The sequence below is a fragment of the Triticum dicoccoides genome, chromosome 2A (assembly GCF_002162155.2).
Source record: "Triticum dicoccoides isolate Atlit2015 ecotype Zavitan chromosome 2A, WEW_v2.0, whole genome shotgun sequence".
Lineage (NCBI taxonomy): Eukaryota > Viridiplantae > Streptophyta > Magnoliopsida > Poales > Poaceae > Triticum > Triticum dicoccoides.
In genome coordinates, this window is record NC_041382.1 from 23,761,837 (window position 1) to 23,772,530 (window position 10,694).

The window sequence follows — 10,694 nt, forward strand, 5'->3', positions numbered from 1 at the left end:
TCAAGCATGTTGGTTGGAACTTCCAACCAACATGTCTTGCCTATTCCTCAAAAACAATAGAGCCATCATTTGCATGGAATGATAAATATTGAACCTAAGGTGTTAGTGGAAATATTGAACCTAAGGGTGGACCGCGGGCCGCGGCGCTACGGCCGAAAGGGGCGACGCAACGACGGCGGGCAGGTCGGGTCAACGGCGGGAAGACTCGGGGCGGTGGCGGGGACCGCAGGCCGCGGCTTGACGACCCGAAGTGGCGGTGCAGCGGCAGAACCCGACTCGGTGCAACCGTGGGAACGATCTCAGGACGGCGCCGTGGACCGCGTGCCACGCTCGCCACGGCCCGAAGGGGCGACACAGCGGCGGCGCAAGGGTTGGTGCAGTCACGGGGATAACCTGGAACGGACAGCCTCGGGGCGGCCGTGGACCGCGGGACGGGCACTACGGCCCGAGAGGAGACGCATTGGTGACGCGGGTCGGTATAGCCAAGAGAAGAACCACGGGGCGACGGCGCTGCGGCCCGACGGGGCGACGCAGCTGTAGGCCGCTGCTCGATCAGTCGAGGGGCGCGCTAAACTCAGGGACGATCTTCACAGGACCCGCGAAGGCGCGCACAACCAACAGTCAGGTCAGTCGCTCGACATAGATGAAGCGGATCGCGATAGCAAGCGGGTGATCAAGGCGATCATGCGTGAGGTCGAAATATCCGCTGGACCAGATGAGACGGCCGGTCGTGACAAGAGCTGGCAACCGGAGATAACATGTGTTATACGGAACCTGATTACTGGATCTTTCCGCTACTCACTCCGACGGAGGCCAGGGAGCATTTGGTTACTGAATCTTTTCGCTGGGAGATGATAGCTCGGGATATCTTCAACCGGTTTGGATGGCAGTCATGTAATAGGATAGGCATCTAGTTTACCTATCTATTTATAGCCAGCCGGTTGTGGCGTCTTATCTTGGCTAATTGATGTTTCTAGCCCTTTATGGCTCTGTGTGAGCTTTCTTTGTTTTTTTATTTTTTGAAGACCTTGCAACCTTGTTGACACTATTTTTTTTGTTAATAAAATGGCCGTATGCATCAATCTGATGCAGAAGCCGGGGACTCCCCCCTTTTCAAAAAAAAAATACGGAACCTGATTGACGCATACAGGGACGCATTGACGCGCACAAGACTAGACAAGACGCCTCTCGTAAGAGATAAGGTAGGAGATGAATTACAAATTCTAGACTATCAAACATAACATATAACATATGTAACCAAATATATAATGTCTCCGACAGTTCAAAAATAAATAAATGTCTAAGATATATATACGTTGAGAATCCGTCTTTAATATTTAGTAAATCTGGTTCAGTGTACAGAGAACGATGATCATCACAAGTGCTTCATGATGCAATGGTGACACATCTCTGGGTTCATTGAACACAGTCTAAGGTGAGTTGTCTACGATGGTTTCACGATCAGTAGTGTTAGCTGCAGAGATAGACGGGATCATTTCTTAGCTAGGTACCACTTTGTTTATCTTGTTCTTGTTGAAGTACTACCAGGTCGAGTTTCACCAACCACGAAGGTACTCCTTCCATTCGGAATTACTTGTCTCGAATATAGATGTATCTAGAACTAAAATACATTTAGATACATCCATTTCTGTGACAAGTAATTTCGAATGGAGGGAGTAGCAAACAACATCAACTATGTTTGTCAGCCTGTGAAGTCTCCTAGCTAAGTGGTTTGGATGAAGGCACGCACATCACTAATTCTAGCTAGCCACTAATTCCTGCCAGCTAGAAAGGTCATATAGCTGATGAGACAGAATCATCTCTCCAATAACGCTATCCCCAGCCTATAACATTTCTTTCGGTCCAGCAATTGCTGTTGTGCTTCATAGCCAGGTAGACCTTATCATTCAGTATATATTGATTGGCACTTAGTGCTCATGTTTTCCAGCGAACGCTATCTTATATTGCAAGAAAAATGTTGGTGTGCATGTGACTTTCACAAACATACATAGCCCATTTCTATGCTGCTACCAAAAAGCAATTATTTCATATGAGAAATATTCCTCCTGAAGAAAGATCAGCCGTTGCCTTTATTTATTTTTGAAAGCAGATCAGCCGTTGTCTCTAGTCCATCTAGTACACTACGTATCATATCATGATTTGCTAGCATATCTAGAACGATCACGATCCCTCCATGAACATAATTAATATACCTTGCACTGTACTTTGCTTACAAAGCATCTTCTGTTGGCACTGCTCATGATTTTGTAGGAAAGCTCTATCAGTGTATTAATTAATAAATATCATCATTGATTCAGAAAAATGTTTTTAAATAGTTTAGAGACACTAAAGTTTGCGGTTTATTTTTTTTGTTTTATCTTCTGCGAATTGGTTGTGATTGATATCAATAGCAAAAGGCAGGGTAATATGTAAGTTTGATTCAAAAGTATGATGGATCTACTCTTATGCCGCTCTTATCTAATTCACACAAGCCCTTCATTAATCTTAATTATATTCTCTCATTAGTAATTTTTTATTCACATAGTCAAACCCATTATATATCAAGCGAATAATTTTAATTGGTTATTCAAATTTAATAATAGTCTTTTTTTAAATTTAAACTTTTCAGAGAAATTCTGAGAAAAAAGTACCTGCTTTAATGGGTCCCATCAACTGCAAACCTTTAAGGTTTAGATGTGAACTGGCCAGCAAGTAGGATTTTGTGTCTCGCACCTTGGCTAACTCTTTTTGTATGGTTACTATTTTATATATTGTACAAGGAATCAATTATTTTTAAATATTTGTTCATTAGTAATTTTTAAACATTTCTAAAATCTTTGGTCAGTTTATAAAAATTCATGTACATTTTTAAAATTATTGAACCTGGTGAACATTTTTTATAATTCATGAACACCTTTTAAATGTCGTGAACATTTTCAAAATTCATGAGTACTTCAAAAATTGTAAATATATTTTTACAACCTATGAATGTTTGTCTTCATTCCTGAACATTATTTAATTCAGTAAAATTTTCTAAGACTCATTATATATTTTTAATTCATGAACTATTTTAAAATTTGTGAGCATATATTAAATTTGTGAATATTTCTAATAATGTAGGAACTTCCTAAATTGATGAATATTTTTTTAGAATTTGTGATCCATGTTTCAAATCTCTGAAATATATATATTGTTCCTGAACAATTTTTCTAAATTCATGAAACATTTTTTTAATTTACGATATAGAAAAGGCTCCAGATTTTTCGTTAAAATCCACCTGGAGACCTCGACATGCCGCACTTTTGTGCAGTCTACTGTTTCGATAGGCAACTTCTATTTGGCACTTCAAGCCGGTTTCTACCGTTTTATTGCAAACCGGGAACTGAAGCAGCTCACTCGCGCGTCTAGTTGAGCCGGCCCATATTTTTTTCCTGTTTTCTTTATTGCGTGATTTGAACCGCGACTGCACTAACTAACCTAGCCACATCACCTCTATGATTACTATAGCTTTTCATTCCTTTTCTTCTTTCTTTTTTTTGGAACTCTTTAGTTCGCTTTTTTTTCTTTATATTTTTCTTGGAACAGTTTTGTTCATTTTTTCTTTCTTTTTTCTTTTTCCCTAAATGCGTGAAAATTTCTTCAAATTCATGTTTTTTTTAAAATCGACAAACTTTTCTTCAAGATTGATGATCTTTTTTCAAAATTGACTTTAGATTCAATGAACATTTTTCAGAATCGATGGTTTTTTTTCAAATTCAATGAACTTTTCTCAATTTTGAAGAACTTTTTTCAAATTCGGTGAACATTTTTCGAACTCAATGAAATTTTTTTATAAACTTTTGAACTTTTTCAAATTTGCAAACTGTTTTTGAAAATCGATGTACTTTTTATAAAGTCGATTAAAAATTCCAAATTTGTGAACGCTTTTTCTTCAAAAATGATGAGCTGATTTTCAAAATTGATGAACTTTTTTTAAGGTTTGATGAACGTTTTTCAAAAAGGTTGAACTTTTTTCAAGTTCGTGGTTTTCCAATTCGTTTTATGAATTATTTTCAAGTTTTTTTTCTTTTTTAAAATAATTTACACTGGTTATAAAGTATATGTTATATGAAATCTCGCAAAGAGATGTTATTTGCATATGCAGTACTAAAAGTGTCAAATAGTACGGAATCCTCATAACAGATGACAAGGTGAAGTTAGTCTCATAGTCTGGTGGTTAATGCGGCAGGACGTCGACATTGTTGTGCTGAGGATCCTCATTTATAGAAAATCCTCATTTTATTTTCAGCATTCTTGTTGGGCCGGCCCACTTGGTGGCGTGTGTGAGCGCCAGCAGCGCTTAGAGCGCCGAACAGGAGCACCCGTTTCGATACAGGGCCTAGCAAAGAAACTCACCCAAAACTAGAGATGGGCCCTCCCATGTACAACTCTAGGTTTTTTTTATGTACAACTCTAGTTAGCTCACTGCCCCGCCGTAGTGCTCCCCTGCGACACGTAGGAGGGTCCATCAAAGTGCACAAAGTTGCTTCATCTTTATGATAAACTGTCCACCGTTAATTTTATATGAAATTACCAAAACATTATGGTTTATAAAGACGAGTTTAAATTCCCAGACGCTGAATTTCAAACAACAGCTAAAATTGAACTCTATAATCAAATTCACTTTTTCTATATATATATATATATATATATATATTCACTTTTTTTCGAGGAAAAAATCCACCAAAATAGGTGTTTTTTAGGCAAACCAAAATACTATATGTTTTGGCACCCAGTTATATAATTAATCAATCTCAATTCTCAGACCCAGCATTTGGAAGGCCCAATGGGAAAATGGGCCAGGATCACGGTGAGGCTGACACTGGCCCCAAAAAAGAGCCCCTCCTTCCTCCCCCCTTTGTTCCGGCAGCCGTCCAGTTTACAATTGTCCGTCCATCCGCCCGTCGCCGTCGCCGACGTGGTCTCCCGTGGCGGCAGGGAACGCCGGGCCCTTAGGTCGCCGCTCTCACCAAGGTAAGGAAATGTCCCATCTACATCGTCGGTCCCCGGTCTCCTCTTCCTGTAATCCTCGCTTGGTTGCAACCATTACTCATTGCGATTAGCCGAGCTCATCTTTTCTCAGTACTGAGTTGTTGTCCTCGTTCTGGTTCCCCGGCGAGCTGAATCTCTCCCTTTTAGCTGCCCCTGCGTTTTCCTAAATAATAGTGACTGGGGAATTGATGCGGATCTGGATTCAGAAGCTGTGATAGTGCAGTCTGTGGACTGAAGATTGGAGCCCTGTAATTTGTCTTCTGTAGAAGAGTAATGTTTACTGCCACCACAGCTTGTTGTTCAGCTGAACTAAATTATATTCCTCCGTTCCTAAATATAGGTCTTTTAAGAGATTTCAATATGAACTACATACGGATGTATATGGACATATTTTAGAATGTAGATTCACTCATTTTGCTCCGTATATGTAGTCTGTATTGAAATCTCTAGAAAGACTTACATTTAGGAACGGAGGGAGTAGAATCCTTGCTCAGTTTTGTGTGAGCTAATGGTAAACAGAGTCGACGGCATTCTCTGAATTATTGTGAACGTGCAGTAGCCATAGGCTTTTGTCCATGCCCAACTAGAGATTATTTGGATGATTGCTTCAACACTGATCTGAAACTATGCCAAGACACTTGTTGTGTCATTCGCCCTGGGTGGGGCGAATAAATGTGCCATGTCAATTCATCAGATTATGGTCAATACGGAGAGTGGTTTCCCATTAGATGAGTGCGTGGGGATAAAATTATACAGATAGTATGCCAGATACCTTTTTGACCATCTAACTTGATTTCTGAAAACAAGATAAAGAAGTCATTCACCTATCATATCTTTATTTCTCGTATAAAAAGAATGCTTATAGAATAGTAAAATATTGTAAATTGGAATATTACTTAACTAATGTTCATCTGGAATTGGAAAATTCATCTTGTTTTTTTACCATAACATGCATAACCAAGTGTATAGTTTCGTTTAGAAGGAGCAAAGAATCACAAAGAAATCTTTCGGCGCTGTGAGCAAGAACAGCATACGTATTAAGTTATTAACAAAAGAACAAGAAGCCTGATAGTTAACCTTCTGCCTATGTAAGACCTAAACAATATAGGCATATAGCTATATCTCCCTCGAGCAACGATCTACTGCACCGCCAAACCAGCCTCCAGAGTTTGCACTCTTTGACAATGTATCCAGTAGAGCCACAAATTAGGGTGAGTAGAACCATAACTGCGATCCCCTGAATCTGCTAGTCAATGCATTAAGGCCGATGGAAGGCATAACAATGATTTACCAACCTTCTTCCACTAACATGTTGGACTGGAAGAACCAGCACCGGATCTTATAATCTGATCATACCCAATACCCTCTGTTGCTTCTCCATTTTCGCACGAACTTCGCTGTTGTCAATGAATCAAGTGTGTTGGCACTTGGCACTCAACTGGTCCCAAAGATGCGGGTCTTCGTGAATTGGCCTGGACACTGAGAGATCCCAACATCAGCATTCCATGCATTATTCAGAGCCTCCTGAACAATGCACCTATTCTTGATTCTTGCCGTCACAAGGGAGAACAGAGTTGGTGCAGGCTGCTCAATCGAGCACTTGTCCAACCATCTATCCTCCAGAAAAAGGAACTTCTGCACTTCTGAGCTGCAAAGAAACCAAAACATTGAAGAAAACATGAATATCTTGTTTGACATTGACCTTCTAGAACAGCAATCCATGTAGTAAATTATTTTGTATTTCCATCCATCTTGTTGATTGATTGGATAAGATTGATTTACATGTTTCTTCAATTCATATTGATGAAAAAGAAATACAATATGTTTGTCATGCTTACAGGTTTTCTATTGTGATGATGTCCTTCTTCTTTTTATTGCATTGCCAACAATAGGTTCCCTCACGATAACCTGCTGTATCATGTTGGTGCTGCTTATGTTGATCTCAGAGCAGAGCTGACTAAATGTTTTGCTGCATCTTATGACATTGAGTTTCTTCAGGGAAATAGGTAAGCCTATCTGGGGAAGCAACTCAAGTTTCGGACATTTCTCTATGCACAGAGACTCAAGGGATGTGAGATCAATCATGTTGGATGGCAGTGATGTCAATTTTAGGCAGCCAGTGAAGCGAATTTCCTTCACTGAGGTGAGTTGTTGCAGCCATTCCTCCTGATCACTGCTAAAAGCTTCCAAGTAGTCGGATGAGATATCCAGCATATGAACGGTTGCTAGGCTGCTTGTTTGAAGAGAGCTAAAGAGAAGTTCCAAGCGGTCTAGGGAGAGCCGAACACCGAGGGACATGTTGGCATCAGCTGTATCTTCAGGTTCACGACTGGTTACCTTCTCAGAGGTTGAGTCACATACTGAAATTTTGATTTTATTGAATGATGGTGGGAACGGCAAAGGCCCCATCAACTTGTTACATTTCTGAATACGGATGCCACGCAGGCGAGGAAACACATTTTGGTTGTTCTCAACGCCTGACCATCCTTTCCACTGAGTCATGCCTTCAAATAAAAGCTCTTTTAGTGATGGAAACGCTTCTGCCGCATTGCCGTAGAATCTAGAATCAATCTTTTCCAGTTTTGTCAAACGCATTATTCTTAATATCCGCAGGAAGGGCAGACTCCCAAAAGGTGGAAGGGTCTTCCAGTGATGGCAGCAGAGCAAATCAATGGAGTGAACGTTGGATATGTATTCAAAGCATAGCCAAGAGGGAGACTTGATTCCCATGTAACCTCTGACACAAAGTGCTCTTAAGTTGGCATTTGGTTGTAACCCCTCAAACACGCCTTCATGGTCACTGTTGGTGCTCTGTTTGAGATGATTCCACCAGAGTGCTAGCTTGTTCAGGTTCTTCTTATCAAATAGTCTTGCCTCATTTGCTTCTTTGCTGCATCTTACATTTTGAAGATTTGTTATGGTTAGCGTCCCTCGAAGTCCATTCAACTCTCTCAGTTGGCATATGTTGCTCTTCATGTTACTCTTCACTTTGTACTCTTCTAATTCCTGGAGGGATCTTAGCTTGCCAATCGATTCTATGCCTGAAATTATTTTCTTCGGAGCCTTCAGGTATCTTAACTGGGTCAGCCTACTTAAGCCCTCTCGGAGTTCCTTTTCCACGATCCTGTCTTGATGATTTTGCAGACTCAGTCCATGTAAATGGTAGAGCTTGAATAATGACTTGGGGACATTGATAAATCTCATACTTTCATGAATGTTTATATACCTAAGGTGTTTCAAATGAGCGATTTTGTCTGGGAGAATACCATCAGGATTGCGCAGTACTAAGACCCTTAAGCTTTGTAGCTCTTCGAGTGTCTGACCAAGACCATAATTAAAGGTTGACGAGGCTATTCTTTTCTGGGAAGCACCTTCTTCTGCCTTGCAAATTATTAAGCTTCTCAGATTTTTCTTCAATTCTGTGAATTCTTGCAAAATCCAGTACACCTCAGATATGTTGCTTGCACTGACATATAGGTGGCGAACATTTCTTGGAATGCATACCTGGAGTTTATCTTCTATTCTGAAGTGTTCTCCATTGGAGACCGACTCTGCAAAATCATGCAGCAAGTCGTGAACTACATAATGGTCCTCTTGGTTGGGTACCTTCTCAATGAATGAAAGCTGCAACAGGTCATTGATATAACGATATGCAATTTCATCTGGTGCTTGTGTGTTAAGGAAACCATGAGCTCTCCACATCTGTATCAGGTCATCTCCTCGAAGGTGGTATTTCTTAGGAAACAATGCAAAGTAAACAAAGCATTGCTTCAAATGGTCAGGAAGATGCTCATAACTCAGTCGCAATACTGATATAATATCATCTTCCTTTTGCTCTATTTGCCACAATTTCATTCCACTGATAGCACTCCAATGTTTTTCTTCTAGCTCCGGTTTCAACGAGCCCCCAACTGTCTTTGCTGCTAAAGGTGATCCTGCCAACTTGCTCACCACTTCTCGGCCAATTTTTTCCAGTTGTGGAAAATCAGAACGATTTGCATCACCGAATGCACATTGTGAAAAGAAACCCCAGTAGTCTTCATCTTCTAAGCCATGTAAGTGTATGACCTCTATTGGTTCATTCATATTTGCAACATTTTTGCTTCGAGTTGTAACTATTACTTTGCTGCCCTTACTAGCAAACTGCAGGGGTTTGAACAGGTTCTCCAATTGGCTCCTCAATACATTCCATACATCATCAAGGACTATCAAAGCTTTTTTCCCATTCAGCCTACCCCGAAGTATCCTCTGAGCTTGATCTAAACTACTGATGCTGTTCAAGTCAGCAAATATGCTGAGATTTGACTGTGCCATCTCTTTTGTTAGACGTCCAACATCAAATTTATCTGAGACATGGAGCCATACTGTGAGATCAAAGTGATGTGTGACATAGCGTTGGTTATACACTCTCTGTACTAAAGCAGTCTTACCAACACCACCAATACCAACAACTGATATAACATCATATGGCTGGCTGGATTGCCCATTGATCTGAACAAGTAATTCCTTCAGACGGTTTTCTTCATTAACTCGACCAAAAAACTTCCCTGAGCCTTGCATAGAGGTTGTTGTGCGCCACTGAACTGCCTGTTCTGGCCTGCTGTCCTCTATCTTCACAAATTCCAGAAATCTTTGCATCTCACTATCAATCTCAACAAACTTATCGACTACAGAAATCAACTCATCTATATCTTCATCAGAGAATAGAAAGCGTTTGAGAAGACGAACCGACTGATTTACTGTTGAGCCTCTGCTGCTGCTAGTGGTGGTAGAGACAGTGGTCATGGTGCTTGCGGATGAAGAAGACGAGCCAGCTGCAGCTGAAGCAACTGAGTTAATCGTGGCCCTGTCTTCAGCTTGTGCTTGCAGAACTCGATAGTCAAACAAATCGAGAACATCCTCAGCTTGACAGGCAGCATCTTTGATTCTCCTTAGCCAACTTCCCATGGCTGTGTTCTTTGCCTGCACTCTCTCGGCTATGTGTATCACTGTTTGGATCGATGATAGATTCTTCTCTAGGATTCTCAGTTTCTCCTTTGTATCTTTCCGTTGGTATTCATACTGGTCCCCAGCATAGGAGCACACCTTCTCAACTAGCTTGGTGATGAAGGCTGAGGCCACCCATCCTCCTATTGCTGAAGCAGCCATTGCAGCTCAGATGCTGCAACTCGAAGGAGTTGTCAAATGCTGGTTTCAAGTGGCCGCATAAAGGAAAATGAATGTTGATTTGAAGAGAGTTGGTATCTGGATGCAGTAAAGAGAGAATCATGAGTATAAAACTAATTATATCCTTAGAAACTTCCCCGACTTGCATCGTGTTGTTTTGCTTACGCCCATATTCTAGTGAAGGTTAGTAAACGTCGCTTTCAACTTTGTTTTTGCCATTTTCCTTTGTCAGTTTGTGTACCATAATTTACCTGAAGGTGTTTCTAAGTAAAAGACTAATATTATCATTGTGTAATGCCCTTTTGTTTGTTGGACAACACTAAGACTGAAACTGGAACCTTTGGCACTTACCTTCGGACGAATGGTGAATCTCATCTCAGCACCTTGTTGCAGGTAACAGTATATAGCCTCTGCTAATAGTTCTACCTGGTTCAGTCCCTAGCTAGTTAGTAAACATTGATCCCTTTGGGTGTCCGTGCTATATCATGATTTGTAGT

The 10,694-nt window shown here is 40.8% G+C and overlaps 1 protein-coding gene across 1 annotated transcript; it reads right to left on the reverse strand.

Annotated features, from left to right (window-relative positions):
• Window positions 1–6,041: 6,041 nt before the first annotated feature.
• On the reverse strand, window positions 6,042–10,179 carry LOC119352911 (putative disease resistance protein RGA1). The gene is made up of 2 exons (XM_037619498.1): window positions 6,870–10,179; window positions 6,042–6,679 (listed from the first exon to the last, which is right to left on the reverse strand). Exon 1 carries the CDS (start codon window positions 10,177–10,179, stop codon window positions 6,877–6,879), a length of 3,303 nt encoding a protein of 1,100 aa, XP_037475395.1. The 3' UTR covers window positions 6,042–6,679; window positions 6,870–6,876.
• Window positions 10,180–10,694: the final 515 nt, after the last annotated feature.

Excerpts from the sequence above, each read along its gene's own strand:
- LOC119352911 (XM_037619498.1), bottom strand. The coding sequence starts at position 10,179 with ATGGCTGCTTCAGCAATAGGAGGATGGGTGGCCTCAGCCTTCATCACC.